Here is a 26,606-nt window from a genome sequence, read left to right on the forward strand (position 1 = left end):
TAGGGCATTTTTTTATTTTGGGGGGCTTTGTTATTTTATTAGGGGGCTTAGAGTAGGTGTAATTAGTTTAAAATTGTTGTAATATATTTCTAATGTTTGTAAATATTTTTTTATTTTTTGTAACTTAGTTCTTTTTTATTTTTTGTACTTTAGTTAATTTCATTGTATTTATTTGTAGGAATTGTATTTAATTTATTTATTGATAGTGTAGTGTTAGGTTTAATTGTAACTTAGGTTAGGATTTATTTTACAGGTGATTTTGTAATTATTTTAACTATTTTAGCTATTAAATAGTTCTTAACTATTTAATAGCTATTGTACCTGGTTAAAATAAATACAAAGTTACCTGTAAAATAAATATAAATCCTAAAATAGCTATAATATAATTATAATTTATATTGTAGCTATATTAGGATTTATTTTACAGGTAAGTATTTAGCTTTAAATAGGAATAATTTATTTAATAAGAGTTAATTAATTTCGTTAGATTTAAATTATATTTAATTTAGGGGGGTGTTAGTGTTAGGGTTAGATTTAGCTTTAGGGGTTAATACATTTATTAGAATAGCGGTGAGCTCCAGTTGGCAGATTAGGGGTTAATAATTGAAGTTAGGTGTCGGCGATGTTAGGGAGGGCAGATTAGGGGTTAATACTATTTATTATAGGGTTAGTGAGGCAGATTAGGGGTTAATAACTTTATTATAGTAGCGGTGCGGTCCGCTCGGCAGATTAGGGGTTAAGTGTAGGCAGGTGGAGGCGACGTTGAGGGGGGCAGATTAGGGGTTAATAAATATAATATAGGGGTCGGCGGTGTTAGGGGCAGCAGATTAGGGGTACATAAGGATAACGTAGGTGGCGGCTCTTTGCGGTCAGCAGATTAGGGGTTAATTATTGTAGGTAGCTGGCTGCGACGTTGTGGGGGGCAGGTTAGGGGTTAATAAATATAATATAGGGGTCGGCGGTGTTAGGGGCAGCAGATTAGGGGTACATAAGTATAATGTAGGTGGCGGTCGGCAGATTAGGGGTTAAAAAATTTAATCGAGTGGCGGCGATGTGGGGGGGCCTCGGTTTAGGGGTACATAGGTAGTTTATGGGTGTTAGTGTACTTTAGAGCACAGTAGTTAAGAGCTTTATGAACCGGCGTTAGCCCAGAAAGCTCTTAACTACTGACTTTTTTCTGGGGCTGGAGTTTTGTCGTTAGATTTCTAACGCTCACTTCAGCCACGACTCTAAATACCGGAGTTAGAAAGATCCCATTGAAAAGATAGGATACGCAATTGACGTAAGGGGATCTGCGGTATGGAAAAGTCGCGGCTGAAAAGTGAGCGTTAGACCCTTTTTTGACTGACTCCAAATACCGGAGGTAGCCTAAAACCAGCGTTAGGAGCCTCTAACGCTGGTTTTCACGGCTACCGCCAAACTCCAAATCTAGGCCTTAGCGTTTAAATTTAAGCTGGAACACCTCCGCGTACTGCTTAAGGAGGTTTTAGCTACGCTGGTTGATTGTGACCCTATGGTGGTCCCAGAAAAATTGTGTAAAATGGACAAGTTTTTAGAAGTCCCTGTATACACTGATGCGTTTCCGATCCCTAAGAGGGTGGCGGATATTGTGACTAGGGAGTGGGAGAGACCAGGCATACCTTTTGTTCCCCCCCCTATCTTTAAGAAAATGTTCCCCATAACTGACCCCAGGCGGGACGCGTGGCAGGCGGTCCCTAAGGTAGAGGGAGCAGTTTCAACACTAGCTAAGTGCACAACTATACCAATAGAAGACAGTTGTGTTTTCAAAGATCCTATGGATAACAAATTAGAAGGGTTACTAAAGAAAATATTTGTTCAACAAGGTATCCTTCTTCGACCAATTGCCTGTATTATTCCTGTAACTACTGCAGCGGCTTTTTGGTTGAGGCGCTGGAGGAGTTGCTCCAGAGGGAGACTTCATAGTCATGGATAGAATTCATGCTCTAAAGCTGGTTAATTATTTCATTACAGATGCCGCTTTACAATTAACTAAATTAGCGGCGAAAAATTCTGGTTTTGCCATTGTGGCGCGAAGAGCGCTCTGGCTCAAATCATGGTTGGCTGACGTGTCGTCCAAAACAAAATTACTTAATATCAGGAAAGGGCCATGCCCTTCTATAAGATAGACCTTTTAAGGCTTACAACAAGGTTAATTTGCGCTCCTTTCGCAACTTCAGGAGCGGACCTGCTTCAACCTCTGCAACCGCAAAGCAAGAGGGTAACGTTTCCCAGCCCAAAACAACATGAAAGCCTTTGCAGGGCTGGAACAAGGGTAAACAGGCCAAGAAGCCTGCTGCTGCTACCAAGACAGCATGAAAGGGTAGCCCCCGCTCCGGGACCGGATCTAGTAGGGGGCAGACTTTCTCTCTTGCTCTCGCTTGGGCAAGAGATGTTCCAGATCCCTATGCATTAGAAATTGTTGCTCAAGGGTATCTTCTAGAATTCGAAGACTCTCCCCGAAGGGGAAGGTTCCACATTTCTCGTTTGTCTTCAGACAAAGAAACAGGCGTTCTTACACTGTGTAGAAGATCTTCTAAAGATGGGAGTGATACACCCAGTTCCAACTGCAGAGCAAGGACTGGGTTTTTACTCAAACCTGTTTGTAGTTCCCAAAAAGGAAGGAACTTTCAGGCCAAGCCTGGATTTAAAAATTCTAAACTAATTCCTCAGAGTTCCATCATTCAAAATGGAAACCATTCGGACAATCTTACCATTGATCCAGGAAGATCAATATATGACTACCGTGGATTTAAAGGATGCGTACCTACATATTCCTATCCACAATAGATCACCATCAGTTCCTAAGGTTCGCCTTTCTGGACAAGAATTTTCACAAGGGTGCTAGGGTCCATTCTAGCGGTACTAAGACCGCGGGGCATTGCAGTAGCACCTTATCTGGACGACATATTAATTCAGGCGTCGTCTTTTCAAAGAGCCAAGGCTCATACAGAAATAGTTCTGGCCTTTCTAAGGTCTCACGGGTGGAAGGTGAACGTCGAAAAAAGTTCTCTGTCCCCGCTCACAAGGGTTCCCTTCCTGGGAACGCTAATAGACTCGGTAGAAATGAAAATATTTCTGACGGAGGTCAGGAAGTTAAAACTTTTAACTACTTGCCGAGTTCTTCATTCCGTTCCTCGGCCTTCTGTGGCTCAGTGCATGGAGGTAATCGGGTTAATGGTTGCGGCAATGGACGTTGTTCCCTTTGCCAGAATTCATCTGAGACCACTGCAGCTGTGCATGCTCAAACTGTGGAATGGGGATTATGCAGATTGTCTCCTTAGATACAAATGGACGAGAAAACCAGAGATTATCTTCTCTGGTGGTTGTCTCAGGATCACCTGTCTCAGGGAATGTGCTTCCGCAGACCAGAGTGGATCATTGTCACGACCGATTCCAGTCTGTTAGGCTGGGGTGCGGTCTGGGACTCCCTGAAAGCTCAGGGCCTATGGTCTCGGGAAGAGTCTCTTCTCCCGATAAACATTTTGGAACTGAAAGCTATATTCAACACGCTCCAGGCATAGCCTCAACTAGCGGAGGCCAGGTTCATCAGATTTCAGTCGGACAACATCACGACTGTAGGGTACATCAATCATCAGGGAGGAACAAAGAGTTCCCTAGCGATGAAGGAAGTATCCAAGATCATCAAATGGGCGGAGGATCACTCCTGCCATCTATCTGCAATTCACATCCCAGGAATAGACAACTGGGAGGTGGATTTTCTGAGTCGTCAGACCTTTCTCCCGGGGGAGTGGGAACTCCTTCCAGAGGTTTTTGCTCAGCTTACCCAGCTATGGGGTATTCCAGAGTTGGATCTGATGGCGTCCCGTCAGAACTCCAAACTTTCTCTTTACGGATCCAGATCCAGGGACCCCAAGGCGGCATTGATAGATGCTCTAGTAGCGCCTTGGTCCTTCAATCTGGCTTATGTTTTTCCACCGTTTCCCCTTCCTCCTCGTCTGGTAGCCAGAATCAAACAGGAGAAGGCTTCGGTAATTTTGATAGCGCCTGCGTGGTCACGCAGGACTTGGTATGCAGACCTAGTGGACATGTCATCTGTTCCACCATGGACACTGCCATCGAGGCAGGATCTTTTAATTCAAGGTCCATTCAAGCATCCAAATCTAGTTATCTGCAGCTGACTGCTTGGAGATTGAACGCTTAATTCTATCTAAGCGTGGGTTCTCTGGATCAGTTATAGATACTTTGATCCAGTCTAGAAAACCTGTCACCAGGAACATTTACCATAAGATATGGCGGAAATATCTTTGTTGGTGTGAATCCAAGGGTTACTCGTGGAGTAAGATAAGGATTCCTAGGATTTTGTCATTTCTCCAAGAAGGATTGGAGAAAGGATTGTCAGCTAGTTCCTTAAAGGGACAGATATCTGCTCTATCTATTCTGTTTCTCAGGCGTCTGGCGGAAGTACCAGACGTTCAAGCGTTTGTATAGGCTTTAGTCAGAATCAAGCCTGTCTATAAACCTGTGGCTCCTCCATGGAGTCTAAATTTAGTTCTTTCTGTCCTTCAAGGGGTTCCGTTTGAACCTTTACATTCCATAGATATTAAGTGATTATCTTGGAAAGTTTTGTTTTTGGTAACTATTTCTTCTGCTCGAAGAGTTACAGAATTGTCTGCTTTGCAGTGTAATTCACCCTATCTGGTGTTTCATGCAGATAAGGTTGTTTTGCGTACAAAACCTGGTTTCCTTCCGAAAGTGGTTTCTAATAAGAATATTAACCAGGAAATCATTGTTCCTTCTCTGTGTCCTAATTCAGTTTCTAAGAAGGAACGGCTGTTACACAATCTTGATGTGGTTCGTGTTTTAAAATTCTATTTAAAAGCAACTAAAGATTTCAGACACACGTCATCCTTGTTTGTTGTCTATTCTGGTAAGAGGAGAGGTCAAAAAGCTATCGCTTCCTCTCTTTCCTTTTGGCTGAAAAGCATTATCCGATTGACTTATGAGACTGCTGGACAGCAGCCTCCTGAACGAATTACAGCTCTTTCCACCAGAGCTGTGGCTTCCACATGGGCTTTCAAGAATGATGCTTCTGTTGAACAGATTTGTAAAGCAGCGACTTGGTCTTCACTGCATACTCTTGCCAAATTTTACAAATTCGATACTTTTGCTTCTTCGGAGGCTATTTTTTTGGGAGAAAGGTTTTGCAAGTAGTGGTGCCTTCCGTTTAGGTTACCTGACTTGTTCCCTCCCTTCATCCGTGTCCTAAAGCTTTGGTATTGGTTCCCACAAGTAAGGATGAATCCGTGGACTGGATACACCAATGTAAGAGAAAACAGAATTTATGCTTACCTGATAAATTTCTTTCTCTTACGGTGTATACAGTCCACGGCCCGCCCTGGCAATTAAGTAAGGTTCAAATTTATTTTTTGTAAAACTACAGTCACCACTGCACACTATGGTTCTCCTTTTTCTCCTAACCGTCGGTCGAATGACTGGTGGGGCGGAGCCTGAGGGGAGCTATATCGACAGCTCTGCTGTGTGCTCTCTTTGCCACTTCCTGTAGGGCTTGAGAATATCCCACAAGTAAGGATGAATCCGTGGACTGGATACACCGTAAGAGAAAGAGAAATTTATCAGGTAAGCATAAATTCTGTTTTTAAATGGTACCGGTGTGTACTATTTACTCTCAGGCAGCAGATGGATGAAGACTGCTGTCTGGAGGATGATGATCTTAGCATTTGTAACTAAGATCCATTGCTGCTCCCACAGAGGCTGAGGAGTACAGGAAACTTCAGTGTGAGGAACGGTTTCATGCTATGCAGCAATGAGGTATGTTCAGTCACATTTTTCTGGAGAGACTTTGTATTCCAGAAAGGCTGACATTATACCCAGGAGGGTAAGCAGTAATCCTAGAGCTAAAAGAAGGGCATTACTTAGCTTGCATATGGGGCCAATTACAAATATGGTTGACACTGAGTTGTGAATGTTTGTGGGCAAACGTTTTTATGATTTGGGAGTGCTTTAACGTTTTTGTGGGCAATAACGTTTTGGGCAACTTTATTGAGGGCACACATGGCTTAACTTTTGGGTCTCAGAACCCACATGGCTAGTTATAACCGCTCTGGTGCGGTTATGTAAGGCTGTGGAGACATCGAGTGAGATGGGCGGGGCCTATTTTCGTGCCTCAGATGCGCAGTTAGTTTTCGCAGCAAGCTGTAACTCCTGAAGGCCCTGGTGTATGTTCTGGGCCAAATCGAAGCTTTTACCCCACATTTTCGAACCCTGAGGGCAGGTAGGGCCACAGCAGGGCTGTGGCAAGGTGCTGAGGGTGTTTTTTCCGGATCTGGGCCTATTTTCAATCCGGTTTGCAAATTAAGGGGTTAAATGTTAAAATTCCTTGTGGGGCAATCTTAACTACTTATATTGTATCTGCATACAAAATTTTGAAAAATTTGGTGCATGTTTAGGCTGTTTTGCAGAATGTGTATGCTTTTTTTCTTTTAAAAGCGCAGTACCGTTTTTTAAGATTGTTATTTTTTTCACTAAATAAAGTGTTTTCATGCTTGTTTGTAGTCATTACTAGCCTGTTCAACATGTCTGACATTGAGGAAAGTCAATGTTCAATATGTTTAGAAGCCATTGTGGAACCTCCACTTAGAATGTGTCCCTCATGCATTGAAAGATCAATAAATTGTAAAGAACATATTTTAGTTACTAAAAGTATGTCGCAGGATGATTCTCAGTCAGAAGAGAATCAGGTTATGCCATCTAATTCTCCCCAAGTGTCACAACCGTTAACGCCGCACAAGCGAAACCAAGTACTTCTAGTGCGTCTATTTCTTTCACCCTGCAAGATAAGGCCGCAGTTATGAATACTACCCTCACAGAGGTTTTATCTAAGCTGCCTGGGTTGCAGGGGAAGCGCAGCAGGTCTGGTGTGAGAACAAACGCTGAGCCCTCTGACGCTTTATTAGCCATATCCGATGTACCCTCACAATGTTCTGAAGTGAGGGATTTGCTGGCTGAGGGAGAGATTTCTGATTCAGGAAATATGTTCCCTCAGACAGATTCAGATATTATGGCTTTTAAATTTGTGACACTATTGTAGTTCCAGAGAAATTGTGTAAAATGGACAGATTCCTAGAGGTTCCTGCCTACACTGATGTTTTTCTGGTCCCTAAGAGGATTTTGGAAATTGTTACTAAGAAGTGGGATAGACCAGGTATTCCGTTCGCTCCCCCTCCTACTTTTAAGAAAATGTTTCCCATATCAGATGCCTTGCGGGACTCGTGGCAGACGGTCCCTAAGGTTGAGGGAGCTATTTCTACCCTGGCTAAGCGTACAACTATACCTATTGAGGACAGTTGTGCTTTCAAAGATCCTATGGATAAAAAATTAGAGGGTCTCCTGAAGAAAATATTTATTCATCAAGGTTTTCTTCTCCAACCTATAGCGTGCATTGTTCCTGTAACTACTGCAGCGTCCTTTTGGTTCGAGGCTCTGGAAGAGCCTCTTTAGGTTGAGACCACATTAGATGATATTCTGGATAGAATTAGGGCTCTCACGCTAGCTAATTCTTTCATTACAGATGCCGCTTTTCAATTGGCTAAATTTGCGGCAAAGAATTCAGGTTTTGCCATTTTAGCGCGTAGAGCGTTATGGCTTAAGTCCTGGTCTGCTGATGTGTCATCAAAAGCTAAGCTTTTAGCCATCCCTTTCAAGGATAAGACCCTATTCGGCCTGAACTGAAATAGATCATTTCAGATATCACTGGAGGGAAAGGCCATGCCCTTCCTCAGGATAGGACGAATAAGATGAGGACCAAACAAAATAATTTTCGTTCCTTTCGAAACTTCAAGGGCTCTCCTCCCAATAAATATTCTAGAACTGAGAGCGATATTCAACGCGCTTCAGGCATGGCCTCAGCTTGCGTCGGCCAGATTCATAAGATTCCAGTCGGACAATATCACGACTGTAGCATATATCAATCATCAGGGGGAACAAAGAGTTCTCTAGCGATGATAGAGGTTACCAAAATAATTCGATGGGCAGAGACTCACTCTTGCCATCTATCAGCAATCTATATCCCAGGAGTGGTGGAGAAGGGGCTATCAGCTAGTTTCTTAAAGGGACAGATATCTGCTTTATCAATTCTACTGCACAAACGTCTGGCAGATGTTCCAGACGTTCAGTCATTTTGTCAGGCTTTAGTTAGAATCAAGCCTGTGTTTAAACCTGTTGCTCCACCATGGAGTTTGAATTTAGTTCTTAAGGTTCTTCAAGGGGTTCCATTTGAACCTATGCATTCCATAGATATTAAACTTCTATCTTGGAAAGTTCTGTTTTTAGTTGCTATCTCTTCGGCTCTAAGAGTTTCTGAACTATCTGCATTGCAATGCGACTCGCCTTATCATGTTTTCAATGCTGATAAGGTGGTTTTGCGTACCAAAAATGGATTCCTTCCTAAGGTTGTTACTAATAATATTAATCAGGAAATTGTTGTTCCTTCTCTGTGTCCTAATCCTTCCTCTAAGAAGGAGCGTCTATTGCACAACTTGGACGTGGTTCGTGCTTTAAAGTTTTACTTGCAAGCGACCAAAGATTTCCGTCAAACATCTTCTTTGTTTGTTGTCTATTCTGGAAAACGTAGAGGTCGAAAAGCTACGGCTACCTCTCTTACCTTTTGGCTAAAAAGCATCATCCGTTTGGCATACAAGACTGCTGGACACTCTACTAGAGCGGTGGCTTTCACATGGGCTTTTAAAAATGATGCTTCTGTTGAACAGATTTGTAAGACTGCGACTTGGTCTTCGCTTCATACCTTTTCCAAATTTTACAAATTTGATACCTTTGCTTCTTCAGAGGCTATTTTTGGGAGAAAAGTTCTTCAAACAGTGGTACCTTCTGTTTAACCATCTGTCTTGTCCCTCCCGTTCATCCGTGTCCTGTAGCTTTGGTATTGTATCCCACAAGTAAAGGATGAATCCGTGGACTCTTCTTACTTTTATAGAAGAAAAGTAAATTTATGCTTACCTGATAAATTGATTTCTTCTATGGTAAGACGAGTCCACGGCCCGCCCTGTCATTTTAAGACAGATTATATTTTTTTGATTTCAACTTCAGTCACCTCTGCACCTTGTAGTTTCTCATATTTCTTCCTGTACCTTCGGTCGAATGACTGGAGGGTGGAGCTAAGGGAGGAGCTATATATAGACAGCTCTGCTGTGGTGCTCTTTGCCACTTCCTGTTAGCAGGAGGATAATATCCCACAAGTAAAGGACGCTGTATGTACGTAAGGCACCATATATACAGATAAGGATGCTCCGTATATAAGTAGGACACCATATATACAGATAACTGTGCTCTGTATGTACGTAGGACACCATATCTACATATACTGTGCTCGCTATGTATGTAAGGCACCATATATACAGATAACGTTGCTCTGTATGTACGTAAGGCACCGTATGTACAGATAGCACGCAGCGCTCAGTATGTAGGTAAGGCACAATTTGTACAGATATTGCTCAGTTTGTACGTAAGGCATTATATGTACAGATAGCACGCAGCGCTCAGTATGTAGGTGTGACGACCAGTGTTATCCAACCCTGTGCCAGTCACTTTCTACTTTCACTAATCTGTCACAGTCTAGCCACTCCAGGCAAGCCTGTGACTTAGTTCAGTGGGTGCAAGGGTTAACAATATTCTCTAGTCTGTTCTAGGCTTAGAAAAAATGCCCAAAACTCCCCTTTACTGCCACCCAAACTAAATAAGCCGCCACCACTTAAGATTTATTTATAGGAAATCCTAAGGAAAAAGCCAGACTAACAACTTAACTCCCAGAATACAATTTAGCAAAAAATAACCTAAACACAGTAATAATGCTACCAGTCTTTCAGTAACGTGGTTCAAATATTAGACAAAGACAAAAACTTAAGTGAATGATTTATTATGTGAAAAATTATGCACAGTGCATTATTAATAAACAGATGTTAACAAATGGAATTATACACAAGCAAACAGTTTTAAAAATAAAAAGGAGAACTAACAGACCTAATACTTTCCTATCTTATATGTCTACCCCAGGGAGATGGGCAAGAGAAATGGTCACTCGCACTGTAGCAGCCTCCCAAGTAGAATGAACAACTTGAATTGTTAAACACAAAATGTTATACTTGTTTCCATGATATCAAATTGCTTGACCCAACCTTCTTGCAGGGGGGATAGGAAAATATTTACCCTTTCTTTTATGATGGGTCATAAAGCTCAGCATCTTTGGCTTAAATTATAGAACACCTTATAACTTTTGCTATGTACATCTATTTCATATGCACAGGCAATCTTTTAGTGATGATGTGAGGAGTATTTTGATACCAAGCACCATATATATTGCATTCTTTGTTTCTGGGTTATTATTACAGCTATAAAATCACTAATTTGCAAAGCTGGCTGTCTTATCAATGACCCCATCTTAGTTCCTTGAAAAAGACCCTGTGTTTAATCAATCCATGTGCTGACAGGTTGTGGCAATAAAATTTTCTCTTGTGCATCGGACAAGCTTATTTATTAGGGGGGTCCTGGCTTATCAAAGGGAAAACATACACAGCACTTTCCTTCTTGAAAAAACAAATGTTTTTAGCACACCAGCTACAGAAAATTAACCCTTTAGCATCTAACTCATGAGGTATTCATGACAGTAGGTAAGGCACCGTATGTACAGATAGCATGCAGCCCTCAGTATGTACATAAGCACACACAGCTCTTGTTCCTGTGAACTTTAGCAATATTAGGCAGCTGATCTGTAATTTTGTCTTTTTCTCTAGATTCAGCCATGTTAGTAGGCGAGCGAAGGAATGGGAACCTTGTGGTGCAACTTGCTCCCAAACTGCAAGCTCAGCCCGAAGAACTGCTGCGCCAGCGCTGGAGCCCTGGTGGACACACAGAGTACTTGATACGATGGGCGGTACAGAACCTTGAGGAAGCATCAGGGAGCACAGGTGCTGCCTCACAGGGAGAGAGTAAAGCTGCCAGCATCCTGATGTGGATGTCTGCAGAGGAGGTGTATACGAACTGTCCTACACTGCTGGGGAAACGCAAGTCTGAAGGCTCAGGGCTCCAAGAGGAGGAGGCTTCCAGGGCAGCGGATGAAGGAGCTTTGCAAGAGATGAGGGAAGATGTTAGAATGCTGGTCCAGAGAGCATCCCGACAAATGTCCCAGAGCAGCGGGCCGGACTCCTCAGTGCTTAACACTATTCATGTTCTGAGTGCCTACGCCAGCATTGGCTCCCTGGCTGGAGTCTTTAAGGAGACTGGAGCCCTGGATCTACTGATGAAAATGCTATGCAACCAAGAGAAACAGATCCGCAACAATGCTGGCAAGATGCTTCGTGCTTTGGCATCACATGATGCAGGTGAGACAAATTGTGGAATAACAGATGTTGTGAGACCAAATAAGTCAGGGAAAGCGTTTGGCTAGAAATGATAAAAATAAGTGAAATAGTTATGAGTTTTCTTTTTTAAGACACGATGAGTCCATGGATAGTCTTAATTACTAATGGGATATTCACCTCCTGGTCAGCAGGAGGAGGCAAAGAGCACCACAGCAGAGCTGTTAAAAAGCTCCTCCCCTCCCTCCCACCCCAGTCATTCTCTTTGCCTACGTTAGTGATAGGAAGAGGTAAAGTGAGGTGTTAGATTAGATTCTTCAATCAAGAGTTTATTATTTTTAAAGTAGTACAAGATTGTGCTGCTTTGTCCTAGGGTGTAGCCATAGTCCATATCAGTCTCTTTAGTAGAGCATTGGTGGCTTTAGAGCAATGGGAACTTGTGGGACATAATTCTCACTGCGCCTCCCATACATTTATGCTCCCCTAACCATGACAAATCTGAGGGATATTACACAGTATTTTCTCCTCTTTCACAGGTCCATGTTAGGAATAGGACCTTGCAAACCTGGGAGCTGCCTTTGCTGTCGGGCAGAATATGAAGTAAGTGCTGACTTTTATTTGTGGGGATATAAAGAAGGAACTCAGAAGTTGGGCACTTGCTTTGTAGGGATGAGATTTATAAAGAAGCCCTTAATGGATTGGGCACTTTATTTTTATTTTTGCATGAATTCTCCCTGATACATAGGAGATTATGTGACAGCTAGCGCAGGCACTGGGGGCACTCTGTATTTATTTGTCTCACAGGGCAACCGACGATGGTGGTAGTCACATCGTCCGGCGGTATTTAAAGAATCATGCCGACCGGGAGATGACTGTTCTGATATTACCCTAGGCGGGTGTAATTAGTTTACCTGTCTGTTATAATATGTAGTCTCTGAGGCACTTTATCTCATCTCCCGGCGGTTACATAAGAAACATGCCGACCGGGAGATTACTGTGCTGATATCGCCCTAGGCGGGTGTAATTGGTTTACCTGTCTGTTATAATACGTAGTCTCTGAGGCACTTTATCTCATCTCCCGGCGGTTACATTAGAAACATGCCGACCGGGAGATTACTATGCTGATATCGCCCTAGGCGGGTGTAATTGGTTTACCTGTCTGTTATAATACGTAGTCTCTGAGGCACTTTATCTTATCTCCCGGCGGTTACATAAGAAACGTGCCGACCGGGAGATTACTGTACTGATATCGCCCTAGGCGGGTGTAATTGGTTTACCTGTCTGTTATAATACGTAGTCTCTGAGGCACTTTATCTCATCTCCCTGCGGTTACATTAGAAACATGCCGACCGGGAGATTACTATGCTGATATCGCCCTAGGCGGGTGTAATTGGTTTACCTGTCTGTTATAATACGTAGTCTCTGAGGCACTTTATCTTATCTCCCGGCGGTTACATAAGAAACGTGCCGACCGGGAGATTACTGTACTGATATCGCCCTAGGCGGGTGTAATTGGTTTACCTGTCTGTTATAATACGTAGTCTCTGAGGCACTTTATCTCCTCTCCCGGCGGTTACATAAGAAACATGCTGACCGGGAGATTACTGTGCTGATATTGCCCTAGGCGGGTGTAATTGGTTTACCTGTCTGTTATAATACGTAGTCTCTGAGGCACTTTATCTCATCTCCCGCCGGTTACATAAGAAACATGCCGACCGGGAGATTACTGTGCTGATATCATCCTAGGCGGGTGTAATTGGTTTACTTGTCTGTTATAATACGTAGTCTCTGAGGCACTTTCTCATCTCCCGGCGGTTACATAAGAAACATGCCAACCGGGAGATTACTGTGCTGATATCGCCCTAGGCGGGTGTAATTAGGTGCTTTTACATCTAGTTGACTATTGGCATAATTAGTCTCTGGGGCACTTATTTCATCTCCCGGCGGTTACATAAGAAAAATGCCGATCGGGAGATGGCTTTATGGTCAAGTCTGTTTTTCACTGAATATGCATAGCGCGCCTTTTTCATCTCCCGGTGGTTACATATAACAACATGCCGGCCGGGAGATGACTGTTTTGTTAACCCCCATGAGGGGCGGTCCTGGGGGGGTGGGCGGTATTTGCATATCGCACCTTTTTCCCCTTCTCTTCCGGAGCAGTTACTGATCCTATACGCATCCTCATACTATATGTGTAATGGGACCGGAGACTCTTTCCCTGTTGCGGTGGAGTTACTGATCATGAACGTACTGCTCAGAGGGCGATAGTTTTTCTGTTCAGACAGGCACCTCAGCAATTTCCTGCTGAGGGTTTTTTGATAAATAGCAAAGCTTATTTAAGCGGTTCTGAAAAGAGGAAAAAGAGGAAAAAAGTTGCTCTTTTTAAAATTTAAAGTGAAAGTAACGTTTTTGTATGGGTTACCGTTATTAAATGATTAAAGGATTCTTTGGAAGCTCTTGGTTTTTTTGTGAAAAGGGCCAAGAGGCTATGCAGTCTTTTTCTTTTGTGTTGTTACACAATGTTTAACCACCAACTCTTTTGCTGTTCCTTATGTATGTGAGGAATTTAATCCTTAGGAACAGTGCTTTTTCTGAGATAACAGTTTCCAAAGAGGTTGTTGTTCAGAAATTTATTTTCAATGTTTATTATATACAATTTTCTCCTTTTTGGAGCCCCAAATTTTATTGCCCTCACATGCAGTGCCCTGTGCTTCCTCAATAACTCATTTGAGTTACTTTATTAGACTTCGCTCTTCTTGTGTTTTGACGCGTTGTCTGCTTTCCCAATATCACAGGGAAAGCGTTAGAGTAGTACTGTCATTCAACAAAAGAGGTCTCTATCACAGTGTAATTCCTCTTGTTGATGCTGAAGTTGTATATTTCAAGTTTAAGCCTCATCTCCTTTGTCTGTTACTCAAGGAGGTTTTCGCTACATTGGACAGCGACTTCTTCCGTCATACTTTTTTTTTTTGTACACCAGGGCTTACAAATACAATGACAGCCATCTGTGTGCATTGCTACCGTTACTAGGCGGCAGCATATTGGTTGAGACGTTGCCTGATACTATCAGGACAGAAACTTTTTTGAATGAAATACAGGATAGGATTAAAGCCCTTAAATTCGCTAATTCCTTTATTACGGATGCTTCCCTTCAAGTTATCAAAGCTGGGAGCACAGATTTTGGGTTTCTCTATCTAGCTCACAGAGCCTTATGGGCTTTGGTCTGCGGATGTGTCCTCTAACTCTAAGTTTTTGTACCTTATCAGATAGCTCAGCATGTTAAGACACTGTGGCTAAGTTCTGTAGCAACCCAAGGGTTGCAGGTTCAGTCCCCAGTGAGGTCCACTCAATAATTCATCCTTCTGAGGTCGATAAGATGAGCGGCGCCCTGAGACCCTTACGGGTGATGAGCCGTACTTTTCAAGTACCCCATACATACATTCATAATTTTTAGCTATTCCTTACAAGGGGAAGTCCTTGTTTGGACCTGGCCTGTTGGAAATTATCTCTGACATCATGGGAGGTAAGGGTCACCTTCTCCCTCAAGATATAGAGAAAAGGACAACAGAGCAATTTCGTTCCTTTTTATATTTCCAGGGAAATTCTTTCTCTACTACCTCTAAACAGGAACAGACTAAACCTGCATGGAGACCCAATCAATCTTGGGATAAGGGAAAACAATCCAAAAAGCCTGCTGTTGTATTCAAGGACAGCATGAAGGGCATGCCCTGGATCCAAGCCGGATCTTGTAGGGGGAAGACTTTCCCTCTTCGCCCAGGCTTGGGTTCAAGAGGTTCAGGATCCCTGGGCAATAGAGATGGTGTCCAAGGGATACAAGTTAGAGTTCAAGAGTTTTTCTTCCAGAGGCAGTTTTCTGTTTCAAGTATTGTCTGCAGTCCAGGCAAAAAGAGAGGCGTTCTTACACTGCATAAAAGACCTTTCCAACCTGTGAGTGCTCGTTCCTGTACCAGATCAGGGTTTGGGATTTTATTCCAATCTGTTCATGGTTCCAAAAAAAGAGGGAACCTTCAAGCCAATTTTAGATCTCAAGAGTCTAAACTAATTTCTCTGAGTACCGTCCTTCAAGATGAAACTATTTGTTACATTCTCCCTTTGATCCACAAGGGTCAATTTATTACAACATTGGATTTAAAGGACACGCACCTGCATGTTCCCATTTACAGGGATCATCACAAGTCCCTACGGTTTGTTTTTCTGGACAAACGCTTCCAGTTCGTGATTACAACTCCCAGAATTTTCTCAAGGGGTTTTGGGATCTCTGTTTGCTGTGCTTCGGGTAAAGCATGCTCAAGCAATGGAACGGAGATTATGCGGACTTGTCTCCACAAATAGGACCAGGTTGTCTTTGGATCATCTTCCACAGGGAACCTGTTTTTCTCAGACTATCTTGGTTGATGGTGACGACGGACGCCAGCTTTAAAAGGTAGGGAGCAGTCCGAGGCTCCCTAAAGGTTCAGGGAGTTTGGACTCAGAGTCCGTTCTACCTATAATTTTGCTAGAGCTGAGAGCGAAGGCTCTTCTGGCTTGGCCCCAGTTAACCTCGGTCCAGTTTATCAGGTTCCATTCGGACAATATACCTTCTGTGGCTTACATCACTTATCAGGGAGGAACAAGGAGTTCCTTAGATGACGGAGATAACCAGAAATAATTCAGGGGATGGAGGCATATTTCTGTTGTTTGTCGATGATCCACATCCCAGGGGTGGACTTCCTGGGCAGGCAGACCTTTTAAGGGGAGTGGGAACTACATCCGGAAGTGTTCTCCAGCCTGATTCTCAGGTGGGTTTAGTCGGAATTAGATTTCTTGGCATTCCGACAGACTGCCAAGCTCCCGAGATTCGGGTCGAGGTCCAGGGATTTCCAGACGGAACTATTAAATGCTCTGGCGGTTCCTTTGATTTTCACTCTAGCATATCTATTTCCTCCGTTTTGCGCTTCTTTCTTGGATCATTGCTCGAATCAAGCAGGAGAGGGCATCGGTGATCCTCATTGTTCCTGCTTGGCCTTGCAGAATTTGGTATTCAGATCTGGTGGACTTGCCATTTCTGCTGCCTTGGAGTCTTCCATTGAGGAAGGACCTTCGAATTCAAGGGCCTTTCCTTCTCCCATATCTAATTTATCTGCAGCTGACTGCTTAGAGATTGAACGTTTATCTTTATCCAGGCGGGGTTTTCTGACTTGGTCATAGTGACCATGATTCAGGTTTGTAAGCCTGTATTTAGTAAGATATGCCATAGGATATGGCGTACATATTTCTATTGGTGTGGATCCAAGAGCTACTCATGAAGTAGAGTTGGGATCCCTAGAATTTTGTCTTTTCTCCAAGAAGGTTTGGTGAAAGGCATATTGTCTAGTTCCATAAAGGATCAAATCTGAGCCTTATCTATTTTGTTACACAAACGTCTGGCGGATGTTCCAGATGGGCAATCATTTTGTCAGGCCTTGGTCTGGATCAGGCCTGTGTTCAAGACAATTACTCCTTCATGGAGTCTGAATTTCGTTCTCGAAGTTCTTCTGGAGGCTCCTTTTGAGTTTAGGTATTCCTTCGATATTAAGTAGTTATCTTTGAAAGTTTTATTTCCTTTTGCTATTTCTTCTGCTTGGGAAGTGTCAGGGCTTTCGGCATTTCAGTACGAGTCTCCTTATCTTATTTTCCGTTCAGATAAGGTAGTTTTATGTACTACCTTAGGATTTCTTCCTACGGTTGTTTCTGATCAGAACATTAATCAGGAGATTGTTGTTCCCTCCTTGTGTCCTAATCCTCCTTCTCAGAAGAAACGACTCTGCAATTTGGTCTTGGGCTGTGCTTTAAAGTTTTTCTCTTGCAGACGACTAAGGATTTTCGTTGGTCTTTTTCTTTGTGGTTTTCTCAGGAAAACGTAAGGGACAGAAGGCTAAGGCTACTTCTCCCTCTTTTTGACTAAAGAGTATCATATGAGACTGCTGGACAGCAGCCTCTAGAGAGTGTTACGGCTCATTCCACGAGGGCTGTTGCTTCCTCATGGAACAGATTTGCAAGGCTGCAACTTGGTTTTCTTTTCAAACTTTTTCAAATTTCTTCATATTTGATACTTTTATTTCGGCAGAGGCCGCTTTTGGGAGAAAGTTTCTTCAAGCTGTGGTGCCTTCTGTTTAGGTTACCTGTCTTGTCCCTCCCGTATCATCTGTGTACTCTAGCTTGGGTATTGAATTCCATTAGTAATTAAGATGATCTGTGGACTCATCGTGTCTTAAAAAATAAAATAAAATTTATGCTTACCTGATAAATTTTATTTATTTTTTGACACGATGAGTCCACGGTCCGCCCTGTTCTTTTAGACAGGTTGTGGGTTGTTGTAAATTTCAGACACCTCTGCACCTTGGCTTTTCTTTTCTCTTCCTAACTTCGGTCGAATTACTGGAGTGGGAGGAAGGGGGGAGCTATTTAACAGCTCTGCTGTGGTGCTCTTTGCCTCCTCCTGCTGACCAGGAGGTGAATATCCCATAAGTAATGAAGATGATCCGTGGACTCATCGTGTAAAAAAAAAAAAAGAAATACATTTATCAGGTATTTGTCATATCATCATGTATATTTGTCACAATGTCTTCTGCCTGACTCACAGCATTGATTGCCTTATTATTTATTTGTATAGTAGAGTACAGATAAGGGTTTGTAATAAAATACATCACAGACTAATCTAGTACAGGAGGAAGAAGCCACCACATATTCCCTGCCATAAGCATTCCGTCTTCTTGTGCCAGAGACCTATAGTATTTACATATAGAGCATTTATTTAGCTTCCTCAGCTCCTCCTAAGCTCCCCATGTGTTTAGTGGGTGGTTCATGAACCCTCAGGCCATATATCCCCTAATTATCTGTAAAGGCATTTACAACTGACAATGTAATTTATGCCTAGTAAAATACTTTATAGAACTTCCTTTAGTTAACTTACTTTCTCTTGTTAAGTGTATCCAGTCCACGGATCATCCATTACTTATGGAATATATTCTCCTTCCCAACAGGAAGCTGCAAGAGTCCACCCACAGCAAAGCTGCTATATAGCTCCTCCCCTAACTGCCATATTCAGTCATTCTCTTGCAAGCCTCAACATAGATAGGAGGTTGTGAGAGTCTGTGGTGCTTTCTACTTAGTTTATTCTTCAATCAAAAGTTTGTTATTTTTAAATGGCACCGGAGTGTGCTGTTTATCTCAGGCAGTATTTGGAAGAAGAATCTGCCTGCGTTTTTCTATGATCTTAGCAGACGTAACTAAGATCCATTTGCTGTTCTCACACATTCTGAGGAGTGAGGTACTTCAGAGGGGGAATGGCGTGCAGGTTTTCCTGCAGATAAGGTATGTGCAGTAAAATATTTTTCTAGGAATGGAATTGACTAAGAAAATACTGCTGATACCGAAGTAATGTAAGTAAAGCCTTAAATGCAGCGATAGCGACTGGTATCAGGCTTATTAATAGAGATACATACTCTTGTAAAAATGTGTTTTAAAACGTTTGCTGGCATGTTTAATCGTTTTTTAACATATGTTTGGTGATAAAACTTATTGGGGCCTAAGTTTTTTCCACATGGCTGGCTTAAATTTTACATAGAAACAGTTTCCTGAGGCCTTCCACTGTTATAGTATAAAAGTTACAGTTGGTGCAGTTAAAATTACAAACAGTGACATTCAGCTTCCCTCAGCAGTCCCCTGCATGCTATAGGACATCTCTGAAGGGCTCAAAAGGGCTTCAAAAGTAGGAGCTGTTATGACTGTTTAAAACATATTTTTCGTTTTGTTAATCTGTTTTTTGTATTAAGGGGTTAATCATCCATTTGCAAGTGGGTGCAATGCTCTGCTAACTTGTTACATACACTGTAAAAATTTTGTTAGTTTAACTGCCTTTTTTCACTGTTATTTCAAATTTTGGCAAAATTTGTTTCTCTTAAAGGCACAGTAACGTTTTATATATTTGCTTGTTAACTTGATTTAAAGTGTTTTCCAAGCTTACTAGTCTCATTATTAGTCTGTTCTAACATGTCTGACAAAGAGGAAGCTCTGTGTTCATTATGTTTTAAAGCCATGGTGGAACCCCATCTTAGAATGTGTACCAGATGTACTGATTTCATGTTAAACAATAAAGATCATTTTTTGTCTTTAAAAACATTATCACCAGAGGATTCTGTCGTGGGGGTAGTTATGCCGACTAACTCTCCCCACGTGTCAGACCTTTTGACTCCCGCTTTAGGGACTCACGCTCAAATGGCGCCAAGTACATCAAGGGCACCCATAGCGTTTCTTTACCAGGGGATTCTGTCGAGGGGAAAGTTATGCCGACTAACTCTCCCCACGTGTCAGACCCTTCGACTCCCGCTTCAGGGACTCACGCTCAAATGGCGCCAAGTACATCAAGGGCGCCCATAGCGTTTATTTTACAAGACATGGCAAAGGTGGTGAATAATATTCTGGCAGCAGTATTAGTCAGACTACCTGAAATTAAAGGAAAGCAGTTAGCTCTGGGGGTAGATACAGAGCATACAGATGCTTTAAGAACCATGTATGATACTACCTCACAATATGCTTAGTCTGTGGGTGATTTTTTTTTTTGACTCGGGGAAGATGATTTAACCTGATTCTGATATTTCTACATTTAAAATTTATGCTTGAGAACCTCCACTTGTTGCTCAGCGAGGCTTTGGCTGCTCTGAATGAATGTGTACAATCGCAGGGCCAGAGAAATTGTGTAGACTGGATAAATAATATGCAGTGCCGGTGTGTACTGATGTTTTTCCAATACCTAAAGAGGTTTACTAAAAAAAAAAAAAAAAAAAAATTTTTTTAATAAGGAATGGGATAGACCAGGTGTGCCGTTCTCTTCCCCTCCTATTTTTTAGAAGAATGTTTTCTAATAGTTACCACCACACAGGACTTCTGGCAGACAGTTCCTAAGGTGGAGAGAAGAGTTTCTACTCTAGCTAAGCGTACCACTACCTCTGACGAGGACAGTTGTGCTTTTTAGATCCAATGGATAAAAAATGTTTATTCAACAGGGTTTTATCCTGCAGCCCCTTGCATACATTGCTTCTGTCACTGCTGCTGCGGCGTTCTGGGTTGAGTCTCTTGATGAGGCTTTACAGTTAAGCGACTCCATTGGATGAATATATTTGACAAGCTTATGCTAGCCAATTCCTTTGTTTTCTGATGCCTTGTTCATTTGACTAGACTAACGGCTAAGAATTCTGTTTTTTACTATACTGGCGCGCAGAGCGCTATGGCTTATATCATGGTCAGCTGTCGTGACTTTAATAAATAAGCTACTTAACTTCCCTTCAAGGGGCAGACCCTATTCGGGCCTGGTTTGAAGGAGATTATTGCTTATATCACTGGAGGAAAAGGTCATGCCCTTCCTCAGGATAGGTCTAAATCAAGGGCAAAAAAAAAAAAAAAAAAAGTCTAATTTTCGTACCTTTTAAAAACTTCAGGGCAGGTGTGGCATCCTCTTCCTCTAAGGCAAAACAAGAGGGAATTTTTGCTCAGTCCAAGGCGGTCTGGAGACAATCGGACCTGGAACAAAGATAAGCAGGCCAAGGAGCCTGCTGCTGCCTCTAAGGCAGCATGAAGGAACGGACCCCTATCCGGTAACGGATCCTATAGGGGGCAGACTTTCATTCTTTGCCCAGGCGTGGGCAAGAGATGCCCAGGATCCCTAGGCATTGGAATTTATATCCCAGAGATATCTTCTGGATTTCAAAGATTCCCCCCCAAAAAAGGGGAGATTTCGCCTTTCACAATTATCTGCAAACCAGATAAAGAAGGAGGCATTCTTACATTGTGTACGAGATCCATCCAGTTCCAAGAGAGGAACAGGGACAGAGTTTTTACTCAAATCTGTTTGTGGTTCCCAAGGAGAGGGAACCTTCAGACCTATTTTGGATATAAAGATCTTAAACAAATTCCTCAGAATTCCGTCATTTAAGATGGAAACTATTCGTACCATCTTAACTATGATCCAGGAGAGTCAATAGAGGACTACAATGGATTTGAAGGATGCTTATCCTCACATTGTGATGCATAAAGATCACCATCGTTTTTCAGGTTTGCCTTTCTAGACAGGCATTACCAGTTTGTAGCTCTTTCCTTTGGGATATCTACAGCCCCAAGAATCTTTATGGAGGTTCTGGGGTCGCTTTGGCGGTCCTTAGACCGCGGGGCATAGAAGTGGCCCCTTATTTAGACGACATCCTGATACAGGCGTCAAACATCCAAATTGCCCAGTCTCATACGGACGTAGTACTGGCATTTCTGAGATCACATGGGTGGAAAGTGAACAAGGAAAGAGTTCTCTATCCCCAATCTCAAGGGTTTCCCTCCTAGGGACTCTGATAGATTCTGTAGAAATGAAAATTTACCTGACGGAGTCCAGGTTGTCAAAGTTTCTAAATTTCTGCCGTGTTTTTTTTTTTTTCATCCCATCCGCGCCCTTCGGTGGCTCAGTACATGAATGAAATCGGCTTAATGGTAGCGGCAAGGGACATAGTACCGTTTGCACGTCTACATTTCAGACCGCTGCAACTATGCATGCTCAGTCAGAGGAACGGGGATTACACAGATTTGTCCCCCTGTTAAATCTGGACCAAGAGACCAGAGATTCTCTTCTCTGGTGACTATGTCGGGTCCATCTGTCCAAGGGTATGACCTTCCGCAGGTCAGATGGGACAATTGTTACAATAGATGCCAGCCTTTTAGGTTGGGATGCAGTCTGGAACTCCCTGAAGGCTCAGGGATAGTGGACTTAGGAGGAGACCCTCCTTCTAATAAATATTCTGGAACTGGGAGTGATATTCCATGCTCTTCAGACTTGGCCTCAGTTAGCAACTCTGAGGTACATCATACTCAGTCGGACAATATACACGACTGTGGCTTACATCAGCCATCAAGGGGGAACAGAAGTTCCCTAGCGATGTTAGAAGTCTTACAATAATTTACTGGACAGAGACTCACTCTTGTCTATCAGCTATCCATATCCCAGGTGTTGAGAACTGGGAGGTGGATTTTCTAAGTCGTCAGACTTTTCTTCCGGGGGAGTGGGATTTCCTCCGGAGGTCAAGACCAAGCAGGAGAGGGCTTTGGTGTTTTTGACAGCGCCTGCGTAGCCACGCAGGACCTGGTATGCAGATCTGGTGGACATGTCATCCTTTCCATCACGGTCTCTGCTTCTGAGACAGGTCTCTCTACCTCAGGGTCCTTTCAACCATCTAAATAGAATCAATCTGAGATGGACTGCCTGGAGACTGAACGCTTGATGTTATCAAAGCATGGCTTCTCCGAGTCAGTCATTGATACCTTAATACAGACATGAAAGCCTGTCTCTAGGAAAATTGAACATAGATATGGTGTAAATATCTGATTGTTATGAATCCAAGGGTTACTCATGGAGTAAAGTCTGGATTCCCAGGATATTATCTTTTCTCCAAGATGTTTTTGAGAAAAGGGTTGTCAGCTAATTCCTTAAAAGGGGACAGATTTTTACTCTGTCTATTTTTTTGCACAAGCGTCTGGCAGGTATTCTAGACGTTCAGGCTTTGGTTAGATCCAAGCCTGTGTTTAAAACTGTTGCTCCGCCATGGAGCTTAAACCTGATTCTTAAGGTTCTTCAAGAAGTTCCGTTTGAACCTTTTTTGTTCCATAGATATCAATCTTTATCTTGGAAAGTTCCTTTTGGGTAGCTAATTCCTCGACTCGTAGAGTCTCCAAGTTATCTGTGTTACAATGTGATTCTCCTTATCTGGTCCTGCGTACCAACCTGGGTTTTTTCCTAAGGTGGTATCTAACAAGTACATCACTCAAGAGATAGTTGTTCCATGCTTGTATCCTAATCCTTCCTCAAAGAAGGAACGTCTATTACACAATATTGGACGTGGTTTGTGCTTTAAAGTTTTACTTACAAGCTACTACAGTTTTCATCAAACGTTCACCTTGTTTGTTGTCTATTCTGGACAGAGGAGAGGTCAAAAGACTTCAGCAGCCTCTCTGTCTTTTTGGTTAAAAAGCATAATTCATTTAGCTTATGAGACTGCTGGACAGCAGCCTCCTGAAGGGATTACAGCTCATTCTATTAGAGCTGTGGTTTTCACTTGGGCCTTTTTTAAATGTGGCTTCTGTTGAACAGATTTACAAGACGGAGTCTTGGTCTGCGCTTCATACTTTTCAAATTTAACAAATTTGATACCTTGCTTCTTCGGAGGCTATTTTTGGGAGAAAGGGTTTTTTACAGGCAGTGGTAACTTCCGTTTAAGTACCTGCCTTGTCCCTCCCATCATCCGTGTACTTTAGCTTTGGTATTGGTATTCCATAAGTAATGGATGATCCGTGGACTGGATACACTTAACAAGAGAAAACATAATTTATGCTTACCTGATAAATTTATTTCTCTTGTAGTGTATCCAGTCCACGGCCCGCCCTGTCACTTTAAGGCAGGTAATTTTTTCATTTGAACTACAGTCACCACTGCACCCTATGGTTTTTCCTTTCTCTGCATGTTTTCGGTCGAATGACTGAATATGGCAGTTAGGGGAGGAGCTATATAGCAGCTTTGCTGTGGGTGGACTCTTGCAGCTTCCTGTTGGGAAGGAGAATATATTCCATAAGTAATGGATGATCCGTGGACTGGATACACTACAAGAGAAATAAATTTATCAGGTAAGCATAAATTATGTTTTTTTACCTGTTTGAGGTTGAATGCATATTCCAGACTTCAAGAGAGTGTCTGGTTAGTACAGCCTATTTATATCTAAGCAGAAGAGAGATGTACAGGAGACTATTAAAGGGCTGTGACCTGGATAGCACAACAATGCACATTTTTTATCAAATTGAAATGTTTTACTCATGTAGTCCGTATGTGTAATTTGTAAAAACAAATAGTTCTATGTCCCTTTAAGATTCCCCCTACTGGCCAGTAAATGCCTTACAACTTAACATGGAAGTTATGCATCATTTCCTTTTAACTCTTTCACCTTGTAGCCAAGAGGTTAAGGGTATATGAAGCATGAACCTCCCTATAGGGCACAGGTATTAACAACACTTAAACCACCTGACAACCCAATATCAGCGCTGATAACTCACTTTTCTGTTCCTCTTTTAGGAATTGAACCAGCAGCCTTCATCAATGTCTTGGTAGTCTTTTTCCTTTCATAGCAAAATATAGACCTCATCAATTGGCCACACCTGAAATGTGCTCAGCATGTAAATCTTCCTTAGAGCTTGGTTTAACAATGCATTAAAAACTCCCAATGAAATCTGTTAATTCTCAAATGCTTCTAAAGTTAGACTACAGTGGATATAAAAGTCTACACACCCCTGTTAAAATGTCAGGTTTCTGTTATGTAAATAAATTAGACAAAGATAAATCATTTCAGAACTTTTCTTTTACAAGATATGACAAGTCCACGGATTTCATCCTTACTTATGGGATTAAATCTCGTGTTAGCAGGAAGTGGCAAAGTGCACCACAGCAGAGCTGTATATATAGCTCTTCCCTTCCCTCCCAATCCAGTCATTCTCTTTGCCTGTGTTAGTGATAGGAAGAGGTAAAGTGAGATGTTAGTTTAGATTCTTCAATCAAGAATTGTTGTTTTTTTTCATTTTAAAATGGTGCCAGTGAGTACTATTTTCCTCAGGGAGAAATTGTCTGTCAATAACTTCCCAAGAGGAGTGGAGACATTTTATTTTCTGCCCTGATGTTGATGATCTTAACAAAACATTCTCTAAGATGGTGCTGGTTCCCACAGAGCGGTTGAAGGTAGTGTACAGAAACATCTTCAGTGTGGAGAACCGTATCATGCTACAAGCAGCATTGAGGTATGTTCAGTCATTTGTTTCTGGGAGACTTGGTATCAGAACAGGCTGACATTATTCCCTATCTGGGAAGGGGTAATCAGTAGGCACTATGTGTAAAATGGTGAAACTGAAATTACTGTTTGATATTGATGTCTGTTTTTATATGGGTACTCAATATGGGCTAGACGCTGGGAGATGCAGTTTCTGTGTAAGGGCTGTCTTGTTATATAGCTATAACGGGCCTGAGTATAGAATGACTACAGTTTTTCACAACAGATGCCGCCTTTCAGATTGCCGGATTTGCTATTTTAGCGCGTAGAGCGTTATGGTTAAAATCTTGGTCTGCTGATGTGTCATCTAAGTCAAAGCTTTTGGCTATTCCTTTCAAGGGAAAAACCCTACTCGGGCCTGACTTGAAAGAAATAATTTCTGACATTACGGGAGGTAAGGGTCATCTCCTACCTCAGGATAGAACTGCTAAACTGAGGGGTAAACAAAATAATTTTTGTTCCTTTCGGAATTTTAAAGGAGTCCCCTCTTCTTCCTCTTCTTCCGCCAAGCAGGAAGGGAATTTTGCTCAGGCCAAGTCCGTCTGGAGACCCAACCAGGTTTGGAACAAGGGTAAACAACCCAGAAGCCCGCTGCTGCTAGCAAGACAGCATGAAGGGGCGGCCCCCGATCCGGGACCGGATCTAGTAGGGGGCAGACTTTCTCTCTTTGCCCAGGCTTGGGTAAGAGATGTACAGGATCCTTGGACACTGGAAATCGTGTCCCAAGGGTATCAGCTGCAATTCAAAAATTCTCTCCCAAGGGGGAGGTTTCTTCTTTCACGATTGTCTGTAGACCAGATAAAAAGAGAGGCGTTCTTACGTTGTGTAAAAGACCTCTCTACTATGGGAGTAATTTGTCCCGTTCCAAGACTGGAACAGGGTCAGGGGTTTTACTCAAATTTTTTTGTGATCCCCAAAAAAGAGGGCACGTTTCAACCCATTTTTGATCTGAAAAGTCTAAACCAGTTTCTCAGAGTCCCATCCTTCAAGATGGAGACAATTCGGACAATTCTGCCATTGATCCAGGAGGGTCAATATATGACTGCCGTGGACTTGAAAGATGCATATCTTCATATTCCTATCCTTCGGGTTGGCCACAGCACCCAGGATCTTCACAAAGGTTCTAGAGTCACTTCTGGCGGTTCTCAGGCCGTGGGTCATTGCAGTGGCGCCTTATCTGGACGATATTCTGATCCAGGCGTCGTCTTACCATCTGACAAAGTCTCATACAGACATGGCTCTGTCCTTTCTGAGGACTCACGGGTGGAAGGTGAATCTAGAAAAGAGTTCCTTAATTCCACCGACAAAGGTTCCCTTCTTGGGAACTCTAATAGATTCCATATCTATGAAGATTTTC

General features: G+C 42.5%; 1 protein-coding gene across 1 annotated transcript in view; it reads left to right on the forward strand.

The window, feature by feature from the left end:
• Window positions 1-26,606, forward strand: part of CUL9 (cullin 9) — a gene marked incomplete in the record, with an annotated part of 1,346,550 nt that overhangs the window by 65,869 nt on the left and 1,254,075 nt on the right. Inside the window, 1 exon segment of the mRNA XM_053712774.1 lies at window positions 10,806-11,393. Within this exon segment, the coding sequence (XP_053568749.1) occupies window positions 10,806-11,393 (588 nt within the window).

This window comes from Bombina bombina, chromosome 4 (assembly GCF_027579735.1).
Source record: "Bombina bombina isolate aBomBom1 chromosome 4, aBomBom1.pri, whole genome shotgun sequence".
Lineage (NCBI taxonomy): Eukaryota > Metazoa > Chordata > Amphibia > Anura > Bombinatoridae > Bombina > Bombina bombina.